At 45.7% G+C, this 26215-nt stretch overlaps 5 protein-coding genes across 5 annotated transcripts; 2 read left to right on the forward strand and 3 right to left on the reverse strand.

The window, feature by feature from the left end:
- Positions 1-9479: 9479 nt before the first annotated feature.
- On the forward strand, positions 9480-10892 carry CCR75_008139 (uncharacterized protein; the record flags this gene model as incomplete). Its single annotated transcript, XM_067966193.1, has 1 exon — positions 9480-10892. One exon carries the CDS (start codon positions 9480-9482, stop codon positions 10890-10892), a length of 1413 nt encoding a protein of 470 aa, XP_067822360.1.
- A 133-nt stretch (positions 10893-11025) lies between these two features.
- Positions 11026-12459, forward strand: CCR75_008138 (uncharacterized protein; the record flags this gene model as incomplete). The annotated part of the gene is made up of 1 exon (XM_067966192.1): positions 11026-12459. One exon carries the CDS (start codon positions 11026-11028, stop codon positions 12457-12459), a length of 1434 nt encoding a protein of 477 aa, XP_067822361.1.
- Positions 12460-12706: 247 nt separating this feature from the next.
- On the reverse strand, positions 12707-14171 carry CCR75_008137 (uncharacterized protein; the record flags this gene model as incomplete). The annotated part of the gene is given in 2 exon segments (XM_067966191.1): positions 12707-14050; positions 14067-14171. The coding sequence occupies 2 exon segments, from the start codon at positions 14169-14171 to the stop codon at positions 12707-12709; spliced, it is 1449 nt and encodes a 482-aa protein (XP_067822357.1).
- Positions 14172-14265: 94 nt separating this feature from the next.
- Positions 14266-16187, reverse strand: CCR75_008136 (uncharacterized protein; the record flags this gene model as incomplete). Its single annotated transcript, XM_067966190.1, has 4 exons — positions 14266-15045; positions 15100-15240; positions 15319-15398; positions 15462-16187. 4 exons carry the CDS (start codon positions 16185-16187, stop codon positions 14859-14861), a joined length of 1134 nt encoding a protein of 377 aa, XP_067822358.1. The 3' UTR covers positions 14266-14858.
- A 232-nt stretch (positions 16188-16419) lies between these two features.
- CCR75_008135 (uncharacterized protein) lies at positions 16420-19832 on the reverse strand (the record flags this gene model as incomplete). Its single annotated transcript, XM_067966189.1, has 2 exons — positions 19588-19832; positions 16420-19514 (listed from the first exon to the last, which is right to left on the reverse strand). Exons 1-2 carry the CDS (start codon positions 19676-19678, stop codon positions 16420-16422), a joined length of 3186 nt encoding a protein of 1061 aa, XP_067822359.1. The 5' UTR covers positions 19679-19832.
- Positions 19833-26215: the final 6383 nt, after the last annotated feature.

Genomic DNA, 26215 nt, shown 5'->3' on the forward strand with positions numbered 1-26215 from the left:
ATGGCACCTCGGCCAACCACACTCGGTGGACCTAGACGTGCCACTCCACGTATCTCAGGGATATTCATCCCTTGATCACTCGGTTTTAGGCCTACAATGCTTTCAGCATTCAGTGTATCGTTATTACAAGGAGGGTCACTCGACGGAGTACGTGCCGTTCAACTTATTTCTGCTGAGCCGGGCTCAGAATTAATGTTTTCAACATTATAGTTTATTAACTCAATCATGCCAATGTCTAAAACACTGACAGACTCACTCAATGACTCGCGCCAATCGCGCTTTTGTTGCCTAGCAAAGGTGTATTCATGACTCTCCAAAACTTTGCTAGGAAAATTGCGCGTGGCGCCTAAGGTCTTAGACCTCCAATCGATCCATGGCTCATGGTGTTCTAACCAGGAAATACCAAGGATAGGATCATATCTCGAATCCAAAACAAGGACGAGACAGCGTTCCATACGGTCAAAGTCCAGAAACTTCATACCTAGGTTCAACGAAACTTTAGGAACAGTGACACTAGTCCCAGTCGCTAAGCGAACAGTATTTGTATCTCTTTCATGCGCTTTAGGCGCCTCAACGTATTGTTGACTTCCTTCAGAGGAAAGACGTCGAGCATAATTGCAAGATACCTTTAAGTCAATTAAAATTGACCATGGCTTATTAAAGCCCTTCACAGTCGCTTGAGCGACTAACAAACCAGGCTTGTACTTACGCCCCGTGCCATTACGCTCCGAGCTAATTGGGGCTAGGTCCTGTTTACTATCATCTTCTAAAGATTCAACAGAGCCTAGGTCTTCCCCAGTAGGCGCCCCGCACTTACTGGATATCGACGTTTTCCCGCACCGTACCAGATTTCTGGTATAGGTCGGAATTGGTGCTCTTTCGAGCATTACGCGTATTGCGTAGGGGACAGGCCGGACGTGAATGTTTCGTGATTCCACGTATATAGCATCAATGGATGTTTTTATGCTGTTCCACAGCTTGAAGTGTCTCTTCTCCTTCCTCAACGAGGCTTAGATCCATGGGTTCCAGTCCATTCGACGGTACCCATGCGCTCAAAGAGCTTGTTCGCGAAACAGGTGTGCTTACACGAGCAGACTTAAAGTCGAACTCAGCGCGTAGCTCTATGGCAACTGCCTCTTCGAAAGTAGCAGGATGAGATCGTCGGAATAATTCCGTCCGGGCAACGCCCTCATTGAAACCCCCCATAAAGATTGTTACAACAATTGCTTCTTGCATCGCGTCTTGATGAATAGATGCAATGAGAGTTTTTAATTCCTGGACATAGTCCTAGGGTTCGTTTACCCTGCCGGGTCGCTATGAAATGGAATCGCATGCGAAAAAAAGCCTGATCAGGCAGTGCAAACATGCTGGTCATTTGCTGTTTCAGCGAATCCCATGAGTGAAAAGCGTCGTTTATGGACGGGCTGCACGAGAGTGTCCACTCCATCGCTCTACCTTTGAGCTTGGAAATGGTCATAGCTACCTTTTGTCGTTTTGTTAAGAACAAGGCGAAGTCAATTGACAACTTCATCTGCTTAACCCTAACAGGGAGTATTTCTCTCTCTTTTCCTTCACATGTCTTCATATTGATAACTAGAGGGCGAGTCTTAGGCTCTTAATCAGGTAGCGAGATGTACTGAGTTGGCATAGATGCCGCAAGGTGATCTTGAACCTGTCCGATCAGAGAGAATATATATTGCATGAAGGCTTCAAGCCTTGTATGCAGGACCTCTGGTCCCTGGGACATTCTGAGCTCTTTATATTCCAGCCCAAACAGTTTTGAGCTTGTCATACGCTGTGCGTTGCGCCTAGCTTGTGAATTCTAGCTCAAGGGATTCAGAGGTTCGTAGAACCAAGTGGCAACTAGTGCCTGAGAGTATGTACCTTAGAAAGGCTTCTGTCTCTCACAGACTAATGCGCAAGCCTTAGGAAGGCACTAGACGCTTTAAGATCAAAAGGGGGGACTGTACTTTATTTAATTAATTAAAATTTAAAACCTTACTCTAGCTTATTCAAAAATAGATTTCGGCTGCCAGATTTATATCTGGCGGCCACCACATTTGTTACCCATAATAGATGGGGTTTTAGTAATTAACTATTTTAAATATGATAAAAAGTAATTTACCCATAAAGTAAATGTACCACAACAACGGTTCACCAAGCGATGTGTGCCCCATTACACCAAGATTTTAGAAAGTGGGAAAAGTGTACTGTATGAATATATCCAGTTCTTCCACAACAAGCTTTAATCTGCTGGCTTTAATGCGTTACTAAATATCTATCTAATTCGCCTCCTTGCGCACCGCCTAGTCGTGTCTTGTAACGATTGGCGAGGTGGAATTAAACTTAAATCAACCACGCAATAGAACAAATGTCTTATTGTGTAACGGGCTAAAGTTGCCCTAATGTTACACAAAACCATTAAGTACAATTTGTATTTAACGGGATGGTCAATTACTGTATGTAAAGTAATGAGACCTGCTACTTGGGTGTGGTGCACGAAATGACCCACCTTGTAGCGCCCGCCTATACACGGGATGTCCCGTTACATAACTATTATTTCCTATAAAAGGATTAGTTAATATTAATTCTTTTAAGATGAAATAAATATAGAAGTGCAAATTATTATCTTTAATAAATTTTGACTTAGAAGTTCCGATATTACCAAATTTGGTAATATTGACGCCATATGTAGGCGGGCGCTACTTAAATCTGCCACGCACTACGAGCACACACCTTTTCAGCACAGTGAGGTAGCTTGTAAGCGCTTAGGCGACCTCAACTAACGAACTAGAAACCTTAGTTTCAGTGACGTCACGGGAGCGATAAGCTCGTGTATCCTTTCTGCAGATCGCTGACGCTCATTCTCCAACCGTGTTTCATGAGTCTTTAATCCGGCTTTACGTGCGCACTTGTCAACCAGAAAGAAGATTTCAGACTGATATATATTTAATCGAATTAGATATAAATAATATTTACCAGTCAATAGATGCCATCTTTGTAGATATGCACGCCTACGTGGCGAGGTATTGTCAGAATAGCTCATTTTACGGATGACGCTAGCCGTCATCCCTTCCAATGTAAATGCACTTACCTTATTGATAGGCCCCTTTTCCATGTCAAAGCCAGTGATATTCTTTTGTTCGGCATTTGCATGCTGAAGCCACTACTGCTAACGAGAGATCCTTAATTTGAACAATTATAAATACATAACAATTTGTCGCCATACGAAGAAAAATCGTATGTCGACAAAACGTTGTAATTTAGAATTGTTCAAATTACGACGGATGCGACAGGAGCACTCAGATCTAGCGCCGAGGGAGTTTGCAAATAAGCGATACGATAATCCTCTTAGCGTACGTCAAGCCGAACTAAGCTAAAGAAAATTCCACTTTGCACTTTTTAATCCAAATGATTAAGTATTTACATAAAAATTCCTCTATATTTTGATATGATTCTTGTCAAGATTGTGGCTCCGAGCGACGCAAGCTTTTGTCGATACGTAAACTATGGAAAGCAAGGGCGGCAATTATGCAACCGGATACCCGCAGCTGTACCAATTCTTTTTCGGCTTATATAAAACGAAAATGCTGACTATAATACTTGCGCATATGATCATTACTACAACATATTATAGGATTACTTCAAACGTCAAATTTATAGAGTGAAAATGAGGTATTATCAGTACCTTCCCGCTGCATCATTTGCCACTAAAGTGTACATATATCAACTTCGCATATTCGAATGTCTCATTTACGAGCCAATTTTATCATTCCCGGCATCAGGTAAACACCCATATTGTTTTGTTCCGTACTTTTTTCTCGCACATTGCCCACCGACTTTAAAGTGGTAGCTAGTGGTAGCAATAGCATACACAGCACTGGCGAAGCATTACGGAGTTAGTCGCGTCAACAATGGCAAGCGAGAAGAGGCGACCGTTCATTTAGCGAGCGGCGCGCTCGTATAATCTTGGGGATCTCAAGTTAAACTCGCCTTCAGGTTAAGTGACTTCTCCTGTAAGGAGAAGTTCGCGGTGCTAAGTAAGGAGAGTCTATATGACCTCATCGTAGGCATGCCATGGTTGACAAGACACCAACAATGGACAGACTGTTGTACACGCACAGTTGCAAACTTACGCAGGACACCGGAAAGGATGTGCTCCTGTGAGACGATTATGCAGCTGATGTCGTGTCCAACACAGTTGAAAGTGTACCGACACGAAATCAGGTGACACAAATTCTTGCCCAGCTTGGAGAGACTGGTGTAGTGAAAAGGACGATGACAATAAGTCTGGTGTCCAATGGTTCTGCACAGAGCCAAAAGCCCCTTTAATAGTAGATAGCGAGCTAACAGAAAGTCAAGCGTCGCAAGGTTCGGCACAGAGCCTAGAGTCTGGCGCATTTAAAAGGAGTGCATTAGCCAGGAGAGCAACGGCACCCGCTTGCCAGTCAAAGTTGTGGTGACTCGAAAAACGAGTACCCGACAGATTACGACGATCAAAGGCACGTAAAAATGAGTGACCTTTCGATAGGTCCCGATTGAAGAGGACGGGCCTTCAAACGATGTGCTCGAGGCCGTCGAAAACGAAATAGCGGAGGCATCCTCTGTTGAGGTGCTCCAGCACGTCTTGAAATCTGCTGAGGAGATTATTAAACTCTCGGAGATGTCGTGAAATCTATTCTTGTCCGAAATTAAGGGTGGAATGATCCACGAAGTAGTCACGCCAATTTCAGAAGAGATCTTGGTGGACTATTGCTCATCATCCACGATGGACGAGAGCGTCCTAGAAACGGACAGAAAGAAACGATTCGCTGCTCAATGTTGAAATGTCTTGTGAGACAGTCCGTTCTTCGAAGTTCCGTGGAAACACCGTGGTGTGTTCCCAGAAGAAGTGCAGAACCGCCTACCGGCCGATAGGAGCATCAGGCAGGAAATTGATTTGGAACCTTGCACCGAGTATTGCATGACCAGGCAATGGCCGTTGGTCATGCAATGCTCAGTACCAGGTTGCCGATGGAAAAGACGATAACATCGATAAATTCTTCGACAAGGGAGCCAAGGGCGGGACATGTATGTGAGTGTAAGTCGCCTCGGTGTGCGTAAGGTCACAGGTGGATGGCGCGTGGTTAACGCTTACAATAAGCTGAACACGGCCAACATACCAGCGCAAACGCCATTCCCGCCGATAATGTCTTGTTCAACTCCATGGAAAAGTCAACTATTTTTTCCGCGTTAGATTTAAAAGATGGCTACTATTAGATACTTAAGGCGTTACGTGGACCGGATGCAAACCATTTCCGAGTACAGCCTATCATTATGAAGAAGACCGCACATCTAGCCCTTCTTGAATAAAATACGCAGCTTAGGCTATATCTCACAGGAGATTTGGCCAATCGGCCCACAACAAGTCAAACGCCTAGCAGATAGAGCATGACAATATACACAGCACAGTGGTTCATACCGAAAAATGGTTTCGTAAATATTTGGAGGTCGGACCCGTAAATTAAACGTCACTATAATAGACATGGTAGCATGGAGGCTATGGCTGTGGCCAAAATCACCATACGCAATAACTCTGACAACACTACAGCCTTATGCAACGGATTTAGTTTTGTCCGTTGTAGTTGCTTTAGATACTCCTTGTGAGGTCGGGACTTAAAAGAGCCTTGTAGAAATTGAGCTGCCTTTTTCCAATTCTCATTTATAGTATACTTGTGCCGTACTAACCAAAACCTTAGGAGTAGCATATAATGAATTAATGAGGCGGTGATGCCTTGGTCTCCCAAAATGACATTTTCTCACGTCCGCCAGCCGCCTCCATGCAAGCTGAAAAATGCCTCAATTTAAGGCGCGGGGCGTCCTATCAGGGAAGCACTTAGCCGATATCGAGATCAGGAAAAATGCCAGTCATTGGCTTTGTTGTCTTTCTATTAAGCTTTGTAAACCTAAGAGCTTTATCAAATTGGACCAGCCGCTAACAGTATATGGTACCCTTGACAAATGTGGGTGCTCATTTATTTTGACTAACTAGAAATTTCGCAGATCTACGCTAGTCAACGATCGAGAAGCCTCCTACGCAGCAGAAGAACGAATAATTTCTTCTGAAGTAGTCGCTTTAAAATAAACATCGTCAAATAAAAGATTAGATACGTGAATAAGCTGATGTTTGGCTTGGTATCCTGTTTTTATGGCAAGCTAAAAGGTTTCAACGCCTCATTTTTTAAACAAGCCACGGTTAATGGCTACATGATTTGCTAATGCTGAAAATTGTACTCACCATTCAAGCTGGTCTACCTGAAAGTGATGTTTTGACATTACATATACTTATGCAGGACAGACACCCTACGAAATGCGTTGGTTGGTATCAAAACAACACCACAATATTTCTATTGGGACTATGGAACTACCTGGCTACGGCTTCTACCACGAATATCGACATCATGCGCGCCGTTGTTAACTTCAACGCGTAATGAGCATGAGCCATAAATGGTTTTGCTCGTGCGAGTCCACCCCCTTAAACTAGAGGATCCCTCTAATTGGGTGGGTTTGCGTGGATAACGTAGCCGAACATTCCCCGCCGTTAGAAAGTGTACGCCGCTAAGCCGAGCAAATTGTGAAGTCCCCTTCCATCGACTAGAAGAGGCCAGTCGGTGATCGCCTTGATATTTTCCAGACCAGGGCGTACATCGTGTTTACCCATTATACGAGAAATTAGGAAAAGCTCCGGTGGCCGAAATCTATATTAATATAAGTATGAGGGACACGGTGCAAGGCCTGCACAGAAAAAATCAAGGAAAACATCGAGTGAGGAACAAGGAATCCGCCAGAACATGCCGCTCATTATGCAACAAACCCTTGCAGCTGTTGCACCTCGCAACATTTTGCGCACTCCGCATCTTGCTGACCAAAGCAGCTGTGCAACTGCTTGATTGATACAATGCAAAACAATTGTTGTGGCGAGAGGAAATTGGAGGCCGCTCACCACTAGAAACATTGCTTGACCATTTGGCAAACTCCGAGGTCAAATGGTTAATGAAGCGAGACAATAATCAAATTGTAACGCACTTGTGCACAAAATGCCTCTTTTTCACTGCGTCCCCTCAACTCCCACCAACCAAACATACACTGTGTTTTTTTGCTTTCTTCCGGCGGAAAACTTGGGAGCACTATGAATGGGCCTTGGCACAATTTTTTTTTCAAGAGGTAAGCAGCATTCTCCTTGTCTTATTCCTTGCAGTGTTTTATATCTTTTCTTACTGTTGCTATTTCATAAATTATATATACCTATCTTGCAATAATCTCGTCTTCGTTACGGACCGTGAGCTTGCCCTCATGAATGGACTTGCAATCCTGTTCCCCTCTTGCAAAAATAACTTATGCATTTGGCATATCGAAAAAATGTTCTCGGAAATGCTCGCAAGCATTTCTCTGCTGAAAGTGAAGGACAGATGGCATTTGATTCATTGATGAAGGAGCATTGGAAGGCTGTTGTCAATGCAGCAACGGAAGAAAGGTACCAAGAGGCAATGCAATCCCTCTCGCAGTTTTGCCCTGCAGCGGCCTTCAGTTATATTCAACAGCAATGGTTGCCTTACAAAGAAAAATTCATCAGGGCATCGTTAAAAACATTAATCATTTTGGGCACCTTCGACACAACGATTGGAGAGTGCACATTACGGTCTTAAGAGATGGATGCAGTCTTCAACACGTGACCTACTTGTTAGAAGAGTCGTACGTACTTGGCTCCCGGAGGGACAGGAACATCCATTAAGATCATCGGGTAGTACTCAATTTCAGTAATCTCAAAATGGCGTGTGTAGGCGGGTGCGTTTAAAGCGACCTCGCACTACAAAGCACACAGCTTCTTCTCTCACATCCTTCCACCAGTCAATTGAACGAATAACAGAAGAGTATCAACAGACACCCCTTCGATTGCAAAGTTAATGGATGAGACCTTCTCCAGATTAGAGGCAAGTGGTAATGCTGATACTGTTCTTGACTCTGTGCTTCGACGTGGTCTTGTAGGCCTGCAGGGTCGCTTGGTGCCACAGGGCTGCGTCGTGACCTTTCGTTTCATGAGCATGCCATGATTTTAGAGGCAGCAAGGGTTAAACTGGTACTCCTGCCACAGTCACTGCCAGTGATAGAAATCGTGCCCAACCTACTTGCCGGCGTTGCCTTCAAGTTGGTCATAGCAGGATCAGTCACAGATGCTCCCTTCGGGCAGCAGCACAAAATCCGTAACATTCTATACATATGTAGCCCATTAATCTCTAGAAATTAGAAAACTCCTAAACTCCGGTGGGGATAATAAAAACTCCGGTGGGAATAATACCTCCCTAAATTTACTTCCTAGATTACAAGTGCGCACGAGAAGACGGGCAACCGCAATCGTTGCGGCATTTGTTCTAAGGTACAAGTTCGTTGGTGAGGTCGCCTTAGGCGCCCATTAACTACCTCACTGCACGTGGTGCATGGCTTGTGGACGCAACTGGCAAGGTGAGAGTTAGTCTGATGGCAGTTGTTGCTGCTGGCTGATCACGCCACCAGTGCTTGTTGAAGTTTTCCACAGAGAGCAGGGCAGGAAGAAGGAATCGATGCACACAGGGCCATCCCATACTACATATCATCAGTTGCCAACAGCAGTCACCATCACAGGTACCAAGTTCAGCTTCAAAACGGCGTAATGACTGCTGGTGTGCTGCTTTCAGTGCATGACTGGAGATCTAAAGATGTCGTAGTTCGGAAAAGTACATAGTGAGATCTGGAATACAATGAGACATATTTTTTAACATATAATTTGGCTCACTTTTTTCATCACATGCTGCCATAATATCCCGTCGCCTAAAGGGGGCAAGGCGGCAAATTTTGTCATTTGCAATTTGCTTATTTATCTCATTGAGCTAAAATAGGCAGGCTTGGTCGATTATCTTACGAATGGGTCGTGACGGACTATATAGGTTATAAAGTGTGTCGGGCAAAGCAGCAGACGCGTAATACAGATTATGCTTCTATCTACTATTAGCTATATTGTATACTATACTAAGAAATGCACTTCGTTGTACGGCAAGTCCGACATTGTTAATTAGTTTTGTTATCTTTTCGTGTGTATCCCAAATTGACTCTAATGGAAGTAGTTTCCACGGGCACGTAATATATCTTTGTCCAAGTGTGAACTATGAAAGCTGCCGCTATCCCGCCATACCGTATATGCTTCGGCTGATATTGCGAAAAGGTAATAATTACTGGGCAACAGTTATTTCTATGTAGCCGTCTTACCTTGTAAACTCGTCGGGATAAAAGCAGCTGAAAATTTTGTCCACCGGAATAGAAAAATTGTTTCTGCGGCGGCGTCTCCACCGCAGGTAAAAATTCTTCTATCTGCCGAGGCGCCGTCTGCTGTTAAATGTTCGCGGTTCCTCGCCACAATTCTTGCAAAGTCAAATGCACTTGTGAAATTGAGTCCACGTAGATACGTCATGATTTATTACGACACGTCAAAGCTGTGGCAGATCTTGTGCCGGTTGCATGGGTCAGCGTTGAACGGTCAAGCGCCAATGCGCGCAGTAATCATGGCGATAATTGCATTTCTTGTTGCGATTGCAAACCATTATTGTCCGTTCGTAGTCGCAACTCAAAAGTCAACAGCTTTTACAGATTCGCTTACAGTGTTTAACACGTTTCTCGGTCTCATAATCTCATTTAGATTGAACTCTGCTTTCACTCAGTGGCGATCTGGCATGGTGACAATTGGAGCACTTTCTGAGGCTGCACGAGAGATTGTGGGCTCTGGCTGCGCCTACGTGAGCACGACAATTAAGGAAGAGCTGAACGAGCGCAACGTTGTAGACACGAATGATAAAGCTATTGCTGAGGCAGCTGAGCGAGCTGATCAGACGTCAAACGACGAGGTTGAGCCAGACAAAAAGCGAAAAAAAATTCGAGCAGCTCATTATACGCAGCAACTGATATCTCGTGACCTTTTGGAAAAGTGCACATTCTTCACAGAGCTACGGCGCCTTGTCTTTCTATATATCGCCATCGTATTTCATGACTGTCGTGGAATTGATGGTATCGACAAGATGAAGAACTCTAATATACTAACCGACGCTGAATACGATGAGCTGCACGCATGTGGTTCCGAGCAGAAAAGGGATGTGAAGGACAAGGAATCGTACCGTGCTATTATTCGCCGAACCCCTCATAAGCTTCGTGCTACAATTACTCAGCTTTGGCTAAAACGTTTGGTCCAGGTAGCCACTCGCCGTGGCCACTTGACGCTACCAAATTCAAACAATTTGCAGCTCAAGATTGCCCAGTTGCCAAATTTATACACCACGGTTTTTACCATTGCCAACGTCCCAATTCCTTTCAACTATATGCAATACCTGCAGTTCCTACTGGTAGGCTATATGCTGTTGTATACTTTTGTGATTGTGCCGAACTCGGGGTTGTATACACCGATTTGGGTCTTTCTTTGGGGCACATTTTTGTTCATGGCCGATGAAATCGCAATGGAAATCGAATGTCCTTTTGGGCTGGATGCGAACGACATTGACCTGGAAGCTCGGCTTTTGCAGATCGAGGAGGAACTTACCGTGTTAATTCGTAGCCAGTACTACTTTATGACGGGAGGTACCAGCCTTGCCCATATTTCTGAAAAAGCGAATGTAGATAATTGGGGTCAATCGCCGTATTCAGAGCTGTACTTAAAGCCCACAACCCCAGGATCATTTTCTTTTCACCAAGGTCGACTTTCTCCATCAAATATGTCACTGGTGCAGCAAGATTCTCTTCCTGAAATCAACGAATACACGGCTCTAATTCATGACCCAGTAGATTACCAAAAGAGGGAAATGGACAAGTATGGCTCCGCATATATAGTCGCATAGTTGGTCTCCAGATATTAAAAAAATAGATTTTCAAAAGTTGCCTACCGAAAACACAATGGATATATGCCATACGTACGTGGTCCACGCACTGACGCTGCTACGTCTGTACATTACGTGATTTGCCTTCATCACGATGAAGAGTTTCCTGGCGCTTTTGGGATTTGCGCTAACGGTGGCAACGTTTCTATTAATGCGCCAAGAGCCAAACCCGCCAGCGCGCCTTGCCGATCTTATTAGTGGGATTCCATTGATAAATGGATCGCGCTGTGATGTGGCCAACCTCGAAAAGCTCCGCCATTCATCTATTGTCTATACGTGGGTCAACGGCTCCGAAAATTGCTACAACAAACGCCGCGAGCGCGCGGGTATGCTGCATGGAGGAACATCAAGAGATAAGGAAATGGGCGAGCTGAAATACTCGCTTCGTTCGCTGCTTAAATACGCGCCGTGGCTTGAAGGTCCTATCTTTATCGTCACGCCGGGTCAGATCCCGAACTGGCTGGACATGTCGAACCCACGCATTCGGATCGTGGACCAGGATGACCTGCTGCCAAAACAAAAGAATCAGCTTCTTAATTGCGATACTAATGTCATTGAGCAGTATTTGCACAAGATTCCGGGCCTCACGGACATCTTTATCTACATGAATGACGACTATTTGTTCATCAAGCCTGTAACGCCCGACCGGCTCTTTTCGTGTGATGGAGGAATACGGGTGCTTACGGAAATCAATCACATTCGCCACGTGCCGAGCCAGAAGTCTAATGCCTGGCTGGCTAGTGTGCGTAACACGGTGATGCTTGCTGACCAAACGTACGGCGGACAACACGTGTATAATTTTCTTAAGCATGCGCCGTTCGTCTATAGTCGTCTGGCCTTTGAAGAGATACACAAAAAATTCTCAAAAGAGCTTGATAAGATGCTAGTACACACGGTGCGCCACCCTGACGATCTGAATATCCCACTGCTGCACCATATTTACATGCAAGAAGAAGGATCGAAGTTGCTCGGAATTCCGATAGAACTTAATCCTCTTACAGAGTGCGACGAATGGCTTCTTGTGCGTATCAAAGACAATATCGATGACTCGCTTAATGAGCAATTTAAGATGGCGCTAGAGAACAAAGGCTCCGAGGTCATGCTTGCGCTCAACGATGAGTTCTCGAGCCCGAAGACAGCTGAGCTCGTTAACCGATTTTACGCCAAATTGTTGCCTGACCCTGTCTTCTTTGAGCTTCCTGAAGGCCAACATCTTAGTGTAGTGAGCAACTGGCACGGCCCAGACTGCTCATTCGATCCGGATGTTATCCCGTTGCCAGAGCCAGGCTTTATGCCGCTTCCAATAAAGGATGACGCTGCCACCCAGTGGGCGCCTTCACTAACAGTGACTCGTTTTCGCTCTGAAAACGAACTTGCGTTTGCCGGCATGACGCCGTCTTTCGGGTGGACTTTGGCCTCGACAATTGGCTATGCTTTAGGTCTGGCCATTGCTACCGTCACGTCCGTTTATATATTTCGATTCACTAGCGAGGGCATCTATGGAATGCATCTTTCGAAGCAAACGTAAGTAAGTACTTTTATCCGTAATAAGTCTGATGTGATTAGCCAATACTAAAGCCCAATAGTAAATAATTAGATTTATTTGTTCGCAAAGTGCACCGCGTCACCATTATGCTACTTAGTGTCACATTCACACTTTTTTCATTTACACAACTAGAATTAGCAATCACGTCTACAATTTAAAGCTTCCAAGCAGCTTCAAAATCCGCTCGAGTTTGTCGAAACAATTAATATCAGGGTTGTAACCGAGACATTTAAACCTTGTCGAAGGAGCTGTGTAAGCCCGTCGGCGCCTTATTGCGCCGCAAAAAAAGCAAGTACAATATGTACATCATAATGAGCCCCAGACCAAAGCCAATGCCACGCAAAAGTGAATTCACAAATGCTACCCAGCGTAGTTCTCGGTAAGCAATCACTTGGTACTTAGGCGCCGATTCTACTCGACGAGGAAATGGCGAAAGAATCGTTAAATCCACTTCACAGGTGCCAGGCTTGCGCACAGTGAGCGGGTGAGGCTTCGAATCGGGCTTGCGCTCGAATCGGCTAGGCTCAGGTAAGAATTTGTTTAGAAAATCAAGCGCCGTTTGTGCCACACGCATGTCCGTGTACTCATCATTAAGTGCAATAATACGAAATGGCGTGGATCCGTCCAAAATCTGGCCAAAAATCTGCTTAAGCTTGTCAATATTGTCGTTTTTCATCAAAATGAGTTTATATCCAGTCATTTCTTCTGCAGGCGGGGAGTATACAGGAATACCTAGCTCCTCACTTCCTTGAGAAACCATATAATAGTGGTGCAGCAACGGATTGTTCATGTCAGGCTTGTTGCGAAACTTGCTTTTAAGCGTCATGTAGAGAGGACGGTCAAATATCTGGTGTACACGCTCGAATGCACGACGAGAGTAAACAAAGGGAGCGTGCTTGATAAAATGACGATCGGCTTTGCCCCACCGTAAGTCCATTTCCTGCTGCGTGTTTAATACCGAAGCAATCCAAATTCCTTTCTTGGGAGTCGGCGGCGTATGAGAAATCAGCCCAGCTTCATGCAACAACCGGATGCCGCCGTCGCAAGTGAAAAACTCGTGGGGAGCGACAGGTTTCGTGAACATATAGTCATCATTTATCTGCATAAAGATATCTGAAAGGCCAGGAATCAGATACAAAAATTGCTCGACGACATGCGTATTGAAAGTAGGTAGGAATTTCTGGGCGTAATCCGGAAAAATGTCGTCCTGATTGATAACCTTTATACGAGGATTGTTCAAGTCGATCCAGTCTGGGATGTGGCCAGGCGTCACAACATAGATCTGGCCCATATGCCAAGGAAGATATTTCTCTAGCGAGCGGATTGAAAATTTTAATTCACCAATTTCTCGGTCGCGAGATCCGCCCACAGCTTTTTTGCCGCCGGCCTTTTCGCGGATATCGCGATAGCAGGGCTGGCTGCCGTTAACCCACGTGTAGACAATGGATATGCGGCGCAGCTGCTCAAAGTTCTTGATCTGACACTTTCCTGGCCATTGATCCATGATAGTCTGAGTATTATAGCGCTTATCTTCCTCGTCCGAGAGTTTGTCGTACGTGTAAGGTGTAGGCGTCTTGGTGAGCAAATACATGACCAGGAGTAGCGTTCCGCATGCCGCTAGCAACACGTACCGCAAGTTTTGCTGGTGGCTGAGTGCCCATGCGTAGGCGAACGCCAGTTGAAATCTTCTTCATGGTAGTGACGCTCTCGATAGCTCGTGATTATCGAAATGTGACAAATTTGGCTCGCAAGGGCAGGCGTACGTGGCAGTCTTACAATAGGGCTCGGGTGAATTACTACAGTTTGCAAAAAAATCTAATTTGTGGCTTTGAAGCTATGTCAACCGCGACTAGACGATGGGGCAAGCGACGTTCGCTCTATTTATTTTAATTTTGTCGTAAATTGTAAATGCCCTGAATTTTGGACTCGTGCCTTGTCAATTTAGCCAATGTTTGCATGATTTCGTCTGCTCGCGCTGGATTACTACTGCGTGAATAGATATAACGAGTGCGCGGTTGCTCGGGTAGTTCGCACACAAGGGCCATTCACACTGAAATTGCACGGTGGGATTAATTTTCTGCACAATGGAGCGTAGTTGTTACCGCACATCCTATTTGATGCCTTGCAGCATCAATTTCAGTGCACGCTCGTAGATGCTAGCCCCAACCACCATTATGTCCCACAAATTGTTTATTTAAGCAGACGTCCAATCGTGTGAAGGCTAAAAAAGCAAAAAAAAGTCTTAAATTGGACGTTTCTGCTGCGAGGGTATACAGTGTGCAGACGCCCGCTTGTTCCTTAATCTCTAATCGAGACAAATCCTTTCTTCCTAAGGTAATACTTTTAAATTGCCGGGCTGAGTGTGACCGATGGTGCAGGACTTACTTAGAACGATATTCCTCGCCACCGGTGACCATGTCGAATTGGCTGGCAAAGTCATCTATCGACATCTTGCTGGAGTCGTCTTCCTCATCATCGAACACCCAAGTCGTGCCCGGAACGTACTTCGAGCCTTCGGCTTCTGATCCAGGGGGGGGCTTTGTTCCTTTCGCATACAGTGGCCCCGCACTGGATTACAAAATGATTAGCTTAGACTTCAAAACAACATCTCATAAACTTTACCCGGGAAGTGCGTCAGCAATACCGGCCGTCATGCAGCTTTCGCCGATATCTTCTAGGCTATTTAGCAGGCTCCTTGCCAAATAAGTCGTGTCCCCTGCCTTTTTAAAAAAACTGTGCTTTAGCAAAGCTGAAGTACCGGGTCTTCATCGTTTACAAGCATGTAAATTAATTGAATTGATAAGAGCGCTGAGTAAAGAGAGAATAGCGTTCACGGCTTACCGCTTTGACGGATCTTTCTGCAAACACAGCTTAACAACATCCTTAAAATGGCGCCCGAATGGGTGACCACAGCCATCATCCTGGCATATACAGATGCAACACGTCAGTGATCAGCATCGATGCTGATTTTTCTCGGTACGTACATCATACGTGCGTAGTGACGGTGGGTCTTCCTGAAGTGTGAGCAACAAAACCTTCATGGGCTGAAAACGTGCGTAAGGGGCGTATCCCTTCGCAAGCTCCAGCGCTGTGATACCCAGTGACCAAATGTCAGCTTTGTAGTCGTAACCGCGCACCTGCTCCATGACCTCAGGCGCCATCCAGCAAGGAGTGCCCACAAAGGTCTGTCGATTTTTCCGACGGTCTCCGCCCTCCATCATCCAGCCAGAGACGCCAAAATCGGCAATGACGACGTGGCCCTCGCTGTCCAGCAAAATATTGCCAGCTTTGATGTCTCGGTGAATCTGACCATTTTCGTGAAAGTAAAGCAACCCCTTCAACGTTTCGTGCAAAATGACAGCTACAAATTCCTCTTTCAGTCCTTCGCCCAAACCCTTCTTTTTTAGTAGGTTCATGACATGCAGGCATGAACCTTTGTTCATGAGCTGCGTCACGAGCCAAAGCTGATCTTTGTGCACAAAGCTGCAATAGCATTTCAGCACGTTCGGGTGATTGGTCATTTTCATGGTCTGCACCTCGGCGCGAATATCTTCGAAGCTCGTCGTAATTTTTTCGAGATCCATGATCTTGATGGCCACATGAATCTTTTTGGGCAAGCAATACGCTTTCCAAACCTTAGCAAAGGCACCTTGACCGATCTGCTCGATAATCTTATACTCACTAGCTACGGTGGGCCATTCGTCCGCCATTTCTAACAGAAAAAATAATGTCGACAGGTGGTGGAAACTTTCTTGCTGGGCATTCAGTGTGGCGTACACAGAACCGCATGCACCAAGCCCTAACAGCAAAATTTTGTCCTTCCCTTTTATGATCAGCAACAAGTACCGGTACTATCAATTCTCAAAAGTTAAGATGGTGTACTGTAGTAGTAAATTACATAATGATCCAAGATAACTCGATCTTTTAGATAATGACGTGCGTTCATACATTTGCCAATTGAATCGAATGAGCAAAAGATTTGCCTGTACTTTGGCGCGTGTATTCTCGTGACCAGAGCACACAAACACACGCAGCTTCCACAATGGCAAGAGACGCCGGACGAATTGGGTAAAGCAGACCAGCCGACAAAGTCAACATTAACGCGGACACCGACGAAATCAAGGAAACAACAAAGTTTGCGCCATTGAAGTAGAAAATTCGACTCCACACAACACCTTTGAGGTGAAAGCGGAACATCCCACCCTTTGTTATCCCGGTAGAGTCAGTATTTTCTTCAACAAGCCGATTCAATATCATGCGCTGGTCTCCGGGAATGCAAATACGATTGGCGCGAGATAATTCCATGTCCGACATAGTGTCCAGTGTGCTGACAATGCTTGAAGCAGCGGGCGGAAATATCACGAATCCAATAAGCAAGAGCATTCCTAACGGAATAAGCAGTGCAGATAAGGGCACGCAAGCAAACGCGTAAGCCATTAGCTCTACTAAACTACACGTTTTCTTTGTAGCAGATAGCGTTAGAGACTCGGGCCTAAAATTTAATTCGGGCTCGGTCGAGAGCACCGTTGCCCCTCTAGAGTTGGTTGTCAACGCGTTCCTATTCTTATGATTCGGCGAGACTAAGGAAAGGTAGTTAAAGGTGAAGATTTGCCGTTGATCGTCGCAATTGTTGTCTAAGTCCTTCCACACGTCAGTTTTGGCGTTATAAAAGTACAATGAGCTCTCTTGCCCTTCGAAAAATAAAAACGAGGAGTCAGACTCCACTTTTTCGTTAAAATCCTGAGGTGAGCACATCTCTACAGGACTTCCAGGATTGTTCTCGCTCGATGATGAGCTTGACGGTGCCTCTTGGCGGCAACTGGTGACTTTAACTCTCTTCTTCTCCGGCAGTTCATCAGCATTGGCTAATATGTCACTGTCATTTGCGTTTAAAAATGATTCTCCTCTGCTAATTACCCCTTCAATTTTGTTCCGTTGCCGCAATAGCGTGCGTGTGTTGCCAATCTGAAAGCTTACTGACTCCGAGTGGCCCAAGCGCTCAAACGTCTGTTTATCGCGCGAGTGAAATACGTCAACCTCAAAAAAATAGAGAAACTCTGCTGCAAAAGGATCTTCAGCAATGCTAGTATCAGGCCCATGAGGTGGCGGAGCTGCGCTTGTGCTCAGTAAGTGGCGGCGCTTTTTAGGCAAATCAAATTCAAATTTCCAAACATCTGGATGAAATGTCACGTCAAATTGGACACCCTCCATGCAATTGGCAAGAGGAGCCAAGCTTTTAATGACGCCGACAGCACTAATACCTTGCAGAATTTTCATCTCCGCTGCGCTGAACAGCTGTTGCTCGGTCAGCGACACGTTTCGAGAAAAAGTGCTGTTGCAACGCGCTAGCAACAGCAGATTGTCTAATTCCAGAGACATGCCTAAGTGGGCCGGTACAGACACATGAGCCTTCACAGGAGCACGACAAACTCCTTTATACTGGTGCTGAAGATTTTCAATGCGCACTCGATAGTAGTCTCCGTGCTCAGGGCAACACGGAAAACACTGAATGTTCTTGCGGTCATTGCGCCAGTACTTTTCGAGAAAGTGGGTCTGTATTTCAATTATTGCAGTCCCAATTGGCATATTTACACCAGCGTGAGCATGCATTGAGGTCGTTAAGCAGTTATTCATCATTTCAGTATCCTCGATCTTCACATCGCTCTCAACAACACCGCTGCAGGACGATTTTCTAGTCATGATATTGTCAAACCCAAAGTCGAGACTGTGATTTTTTTTGTAAAATAGCTTTTGCGTCATTGTAGTGGATCTTTGCTGCAAGTTAGCAGAACTCGCTTGGATTTCTTGCTGAAATATAGCAGCATCGTCGTTCTCCAACATAAAATATTTTGTCATTTCATCCAGCTCATCCCCATAGTAGCCCTCCGAATTTGACATGATTGGATCGACCTGGATCGTACTCATAGGGCTTATCTCGCTTGCATTGCCACTGCTACTGCTACTGCTGCAATTGGTAGCAGCAAAGCTACCAAAACTGTCAAAATTTATGCGCCCCTCTGTTGAAGTATTCCTTACGACGGAATGGGAGTATCCTATCTCCTTAATAATCTGGTCCAGATTGTCTTCAGAAGTAAAAGAGTCTAAAGCCGAAGAAATAACTGCGATGGGCAAATTTGCCTGCTTAGCGCATGCTTGTAGCTGCTGCTCGCTTATCATAGCAGTGTTACTAAGGTCCGCGGTCATTTTTACAACATCGGTAAACGACTCGGCGAAAAATTGTTCTGTATCGTTAGTAAAGCTAAAGTTATGCAATTCCACGAACAAGTTACTGGAGCGACGACTTTTAGCGCACGGGTCTTCCTTGTCAGCCGTGGTGATTGCATGATCCAAAAGCAGACCGGATGTTTCCTTCAAGTTCAGTGACGTGCTCGTGGATATGGTTAATGGCCTTCCTACTGGAGAAGGAGCTGTTGGGGGCACCAGCGAAGGTGCTGGCTTTTTAATTGTCGGAGTTTGATGGCTAAAGAAGTTTCCCTTTTTTACCACAGCTCTAGTTGGCTCTGGTGAGGAAAATCCTTCTTGAGGAGTTGCGAAGCACTCGCACTCGGTCCGAAATTGTGACAGCCCCAATGGATTAACAAATTTGCTACATTTATCGCAAAAATTGGCAAATTTTGCAAATTTCTGTGGGAAGTTGGTCTTCAGATAATCATCATACGCACGAGCAGCCTCCTCTGGTGTTTTGCACGTGTTCATGATACGCTTGGCGCTATACTTCGCGCCCCACGAGCTTTTGCTAGTCTGTGTTACGCCTCGATACTTGGAAGTTTTACCCTTTCCTTTTCCAGCAACGGCCATCTGTTGCAAAGGATTCACATCCGTCAAGTCACTTGTGCTAAGGTCTCCGACAACGTCGACGAGCTCACTGGTGCTAACGGCACGAAGAGACGACATTTCATCATAGTTTTGCTCGTCCGAGGGAGTTATTACTGAATAATCTGACTCCTCAGACGTATATCCGTTCGAGTGGCTAAGAGGTGTGTCGCTCTGAGTCGAGTGCGAGGCCACGATAAAGTCTGACAAAAGTTTATAGCCGGCGCGTCAAATTAGCTGTCGAAACAAATCTATTAGAATTAGAGTCGCAATAACCTTGGAGATAATTGGTTCCAGGCTCTTCCAGCTCATCAAGGTTTGCGTCCAGCGGGTTGTATTCGTCGCAAGTGAGCAACGGATGCATCATATATCGCTGAGTCCTTAATGTTGCGATCCTTCTTTAGCGTCCGTATGCTGCGTAGCTTCTGCCGCTCGCTTTCGATAATGTGCCCAGCCTGAGCTTTTGCCGCGGGTCGCTTGTGTGCGGCTCAAAGTTTCAGAGTAGATTTTTTAACCCCAAAAAGATGCAGTGGAAGGGAGAAAGCTTTGTAAACTGAATCTCTTGATGTCCTACGCTTTTTGCTTTTGGGACGAATTTATTTTAAGGGAATATAAAAAAATACAATATATTAAAATGGGAGACCTTTACTTTCCGCTCCCACGTGAGGCATGGAAGTCCTGCCTCACGTGACAACCGATGCAACTTATACCTTGCACCGGTTGGAGTTCGTATCTCAAACTTGACGCGAATCGCGTTTGAAGCCAGGCTTCGCGTCCAATGTCTTTGACATTGCGAATGAACGCGCTCCAGGCTTGCATCAGCGAGACTTTATCTCACTTGTTGTTGCCACTATACCATCGATGCTTTAAAAAAGCATCGAGATAAAAATCTTCCTCTACGCGAAAGTCCTTCGCGCTGGGATCAAGGCATGTAGCTTTGTCGCAATAATTAAGGGATATTTATTGTGAGGAGTAGTCTTTCCAAACAAGCTATTGATAAGCTGTTCGGGCAAAAGCCACGGCTACTTCTCAGGGGCAAGAAGATACATTTGAGTATCTAAGATCCCCTGAGTGGTACCCACTGAAGCAGGGATACCACAAAAACTTTTGTTACGATGGCTTACGCCATCGTCATCACCACGTACAGAAATATGTGTGAGTGACGGCACGGGAGACGGTGCTGGCAATGAGGAATCATCGTCATCGTCGGAACCGAACGTGCTGTAGCGAATGCTACCAGCACGTCTACCCGAATGAGCCCCCTCATTCGAAGGCTTATAGTCAGCCGCCTGACGATGATCAGGCGACTGTTCTGTTCTCCCCGAGTCGGCCATATCGTCCGACTCGTATTCGTAGTCGACCTCCAAAGAGGGGTCGCATTCACGTGGTGTATCACCACGTGCACCCGCAGCATTTAGAATTACGGGAGACGATGACACTACGGCAGACGGTCCGTCTGCCATTAGAGACAATAATGCGTCGCCCGCGGCTGCATGAACCGCAGCCGAAGGCGCCGCACTATTCGCATACCGCATGGACTTGTTAACCATGCGATAGAATTAAAAATGATGGGTTTGTCCAATCAACATCGTTTTTTATTAAGTAGTCTTATAGTGACCACTCTATTCAATGTCAGTCAGAGTGATTGTCGTTTAAGGGAGGGGTGATGTAATAACGGGGTGTATCGTTACATGAAATTAACACTTAAAGGTTGTTAATCAATATATTATCTAAAAGGTAGAGAATATTTACAGATATTACTTCACATGGTAATATTTTAAAAAGCTTATCCATTGGTGGATATAGACGATTATATCTACTTTCTCCGCTATTCAGTCAGCGCTGGACGCGCGCAAAGAGACAGATTAGACTTTACTACATGTTTTGTATTAGTTTATAATTAAGTTGGTAAAAATAGATAGAAACAGAAGAACTTAATTATATTGAATTCAGTTTTTAATTAGCCCTCTTTAAAGAAAGTGTTCTAAAGAAAGTCTTCCTCTGCACGTACTAGTGTACGTGAAGTGACGTGCGGCACCACTCGCACTGAGGCAGTGCAAAGTGGACTTGTACTGAAGCAGTACAAGTCAGTAGTGCCCCGTTACAAATATCAAATTGTGTTCGCACAATTCTTTTTAAATCTAACTTCAACCACACCGAAGATTCATCGTGACTTGTTTACTTTACAAGAATTATACCAACTGGTCATGTAAAAGGGCACCTTTCACCAGTACTGATGAGTACTAGTCAACCTTTGATTACAGCGTAGCTGTAACGGGCTAAAGTTGCCCTATGTTACACAATCCCCGTTAACTACACTTTGTGTACTTAAAGGGGATGGTCAATTACTTAAGTGAAGTAATTAGACCCACCACATGGGTGTGGTTCCCATTGGAAGGGATAACGCCTAGCATCATCCGTGATGACGGCTAGCGTCATCCAATATACGAGGTATTTAGAATAATACGCTCGCAATACATATAAATGCATATCAGAGATGGCATTCATGATTGGTTAAAACATGTTTTATATTTAATACGATTTAATATAAATCAGTCTAAAAACAACTTTCTAATTCGTTAGTGCACACGTGAAGAAGGATTATCGCTCCCGTGACGTCACTTAAACTAAGGCGTATAGATCGTTGGGCGAGGTCGCTTAGGCGCCGACCAACTACCTCACTGTACGTAAGAGAAGATTGTCAAACCGATTTTTCGCTGTGCTAAGGTGCGTGCTTAAGTAGAGCGTGGCTGCAATAGACGTGCCCGCCTACGGTAGGTGCGGTGCCTCGAAACTTCACCTACACAAGAGTACAGAGGAAAGTTTCGATGAAACTTACGGTATTTTAGCTTTAAAGGTCTAGACTAAACCTTTAGAAATGAGAAAAGTAAAACTGTTTAAAAATATATTAATTTTCTACGTAACGATCTTCTATTTATTACTGAACTTATTATATTAATAACAAACTATGTATGGCGCCTCGTTGCGCACCGCACAATCTTGTCTTATTACATTGGCGGGATTATTCTAAACTTGGTTAAACCAATAAATAGAACTAGTAGAACTAATGTCTTGTTACACCACAGATAATAAATACTTGTATGTTTTTGCTAATTTCCTTTCATAGAACATAATATTAAAAAAAAATATTACTTTTTCAGAGTCGATGAAGCTGATCACGCAAAAAAGGACGCAAAAAGGTCGTAAGGATAGCATTTTTGTAGCTGGTGGCAGTCAGCGACACAAGAGGTGGAGCTGACTCCCTGGTGCTCGACAACATCGTGTATCACACGACACAAGACTCCATTAATGTCATGAGAGCCAAGTACGATCCGACACTAACCGACTATTAGCGGCACGTAGAAGAGCTGACACTTTTTTTGCAATCTCTATTAAGCTCGGCAGCGAATCGGTCGGGCGTGGAATCGTCGAAGCGCATGTCGAGCAGTCGTCCTAGCGCAAAGAGACGCGCAGACGTTTTAAGAGCGGCAAGACGGGCAAGGGAAAGGGAGGCGGTGGGAGCAAGCAGAAGAATATACGTACTGACATGGTGCTCGCTATCGGCGAAAAGAATCATGCAAGCGCAGGAAGGTGCGGAGCGAAAGGACAAAGCGCGAGCTCAGTCGGTGAACGCTATTGGCAACGTCAATGATACCGGAAAAGCGACTGGATCCTGGAAAGTGGGTCGAGTCGGCATCTAGTGAATGACGCATCGACGATGCACAAAGCCACAGCTTGCGACAACGAGATATCTATGGCTGCATTGAGTCGCTCAAGATTATAAATGTTGGAAGTATACGTTTGCGTACGGCAAGAAGCTAACGATCACGATCATGAAAGAGTGCCTGACACCGCAACTCGCGCGCAACATCGTTTCTTACGGGAAGCTCGAGCAGAAATGTTTTAAAAACGCGTACAGCGCATCGACTCAAGCGCTAGCTTGACGCAGCGACGGCGCTATCGCTATTGATGTCAGCATGCAGATAAACGTGTTGTACGTGCGGACAGCGACGACAACAGTGTGTCAAAAGAAACCATCAGGTATGCTGATGGTTGTACTATCCAATGTCGGATCGTGTACGCCAGCTGCTGATGTAGAACGAGGATCCTTGATGCGGTTTGCACTCCTGTCGCTCGACACGATCGAGCGAACGGCAAAAACACCAGGTTGCAGTATAGAGATCGCTAATCGCAAGAGATCGGTCCGTATCGCGTGCACAGTAGGGAAGCACCAAGACAAAGAACAAGCAGTCTTAGATAGACACGGCGAGCACGCACCTTTCGATCAGATTGGCGGCGTGATTTGCTCGGACCTAAAAAATCCAATGACGCTAGCAGGGATCGACTCGGAAATCGCTACCTCGTCAACTTCGTCGACCATAAATTAATTTACTGCAGGGTCGTCCTGGCACCGACGAAGGACAAGGAGGCCAAGAAGTTTAAACACTTCTTAGCATTCTTCGAAAAAAACGTTCGATTGCAAAATACACGTTTTTCGAGCAGACGGCGGCGGCGAGTACTAGAACGTTGACCTATTCTGACTGCGCACAGGGGCCGCGAGACAAATCAGCAAAGTATGAATTCAAGCATCGAACGGCAAGGCCGAGTGCATGCATCGTACTTTATTTAACATGGCGCGCAGCATGATCTTTGCGAGCCGGGTGCCTCTCAGATTCTGAGAAGACGCCGTGGTAAGACGCGCATCTCCGATCGAGATGCAGACGAAGACGCACTTGACATTAGGAACATCGTTGTGTATATAGCATTTGCGCAGTGCATCGAGACCCGAGAATATACGCGCTCACTCAGCGCTCGCAGGTCGACATCATTATTTGAATTAGTGACGAGACAAAAATATTTCTAGTGTTTTATCAGATGGATAACAAGGTGGTGACGTCGCAGCACGTCAAGAACATAAAGACGTTAAGCGAAGAGCACAACAGTCAGCTGCAGCGCGCTTGGGACTACGAGGATTATGAGGCGACTTCCAAAAACAGTAGGCGCGAGCGCAGCGCCAGCGACTTGTACCAAGAGCGTTCAGAAGGCGAAGAAGCGATGGGGCGTACGGCACATGGTATTCGTGCGAGATCGAAGCGCCCAATGGCTATAGGTCCCAACGTGCTAAACCACGTTTTCGAATGCGACTGCAAGAGCTACAGCGATGCAATATGCAGCTCAAACTGTGAAAGCTGGAAGATTGTCATGGACGAAGAATTAAAGGCACTCGAAGATAACGGCGTGGGGCATCTGATTTAGCGCCAACGTGGCAGCGATGTGCTGCACACAAAATGGGTTTCAAGACCAAGACAGTTGCAAACGGTGGTATAGAGAGGCTCAAATCACGATTGGTCGCGTTCGGAAATGTAATAGTCCTGGGAATTGACAACGGTCTCACTTTTGCTGCCCACATGAACATGTCTACAATGAAAATGATATTGGCGCTCGCGGCAACATGAATGCTCCCGGCGAAGTACGGGGACAATTCGAATGCTTTTGTCAAGGCTGACAAAGAAGAAGACTTCGAAATATATGTACAAGTTCCTCGTGGCATGAGTGTGGCTGACAAGTCACTCAAGGATATTGGCGCACGAAGCACGCGAGAATTGGTGCTGCAGCTGCGCAGGAGCATGTACGAGCTAAATCAAGCAGGGTGTCTGTGGTATAGCTGCTACACGCGCGACTTACTGAGGCAGATTTTGCTCAGTGTATAGCGGATCTGTGTCTATATTGCCAATGCGATGGCGAAGATATCGTTGTATCTGCTGGTGACAGAGAAAGCACTGCATCGACCGTTCCTTTGTCAGCCTCGGCTCGCTGTCGATAAAGGATTGGGACGTGCGGAAAAGTTTTTGGGTATGCGCGTGGCACTTGAAAGCAACGAGTCGTACATCTTGGATCAGGAGGAGGCGCTTAAGGACGTACTGCCTGAACACTGACTTTCTAACGCGGCCTCGACGCTTGCGCCAATAGGCTTCAACTGCTACGAGGTATATGTCCAAGACAATTTGTTGCTCGGTGCAATGAGAGTGGCTGGACAGCCGTCGGTCAAGTAATTTGAATCCCTTGTTGGGAGCTTGCTGTGGGTGGCGCAATATACGCGGCCAGATGAGGCGTTCGCTGCGCACAAAGCTACGCGTCAAACCCAGCAGCTGCGCGTTCATGATTAAATTTTCAAAGCTCATTGCGCGTTTCCCAAAAAGAACTCAAGGGCTAAAGCTGCGGATGATACCAAAAGTCGAAGAGCAAGACACTCCGATGCTAGTATTTTACAGCGACACAGACTTCGCAGGAGACAAGAAGGACTGCAAGTAAAAAAAGTCGCTGACTGGAGGCGTCGTCCTACTCAACGGTATGCCAGTGAGCTAGAGCGCAAAAAAAACGGTGCGGTGTTGCCTTGTCGAATATGGAAGCGGAGTCTGGGGCGGAATCAGAGAAGCGCGGGATTTGCTCGGCGTCCGCGAGATGCTTGATGAAACAAACATGGCGTCGGCTCTGCTCATGCTAATACATGTGGAAAATCAGGCAGCCATCAAGCACCCCGAAGGCGAGGCCTCATCCTTTAAAGCAAAACACATTGACGTGCGGTCAAGCTTGTGTGCGACGTTGCTAGACGCGTCATCGTGCTCGCACAATGCGTGCACTCGGAGCAGATGCGAGCAGATTTGCTCGCTAAAGCTTTAGACACAGCGAAGCCCGCGACATTGTAAGCAATCATGAGTCTCGCAAATATCCAAAGGATTTCAAGGGAAAAAAGGTATTGAATAAATGAGGTGATGGTGGAGATGGCGGCGATGGTGTTGATGGGACGGCCAAGACAGCTACATCTGAGGAGGAGTGTTGGAGAAGGTGGTGTCAAAGAGGGAGTTTTGGCGAAAATTAAAATGCGCGGCAAGGGTGGCTGTCA

Source organism: Bremia lactucae, linkage group LG1 (genome assembly GCF_004359215.1).
Source record: "Bremia lactucae strain SF5 linkage group LG1, whole genome shotgun sequence".
NCBI lineage: Eukaryota > Oomycota > Peronosporomycetes > Peronosporales > Peronosporaceae > Bremia > Bremia lactucae.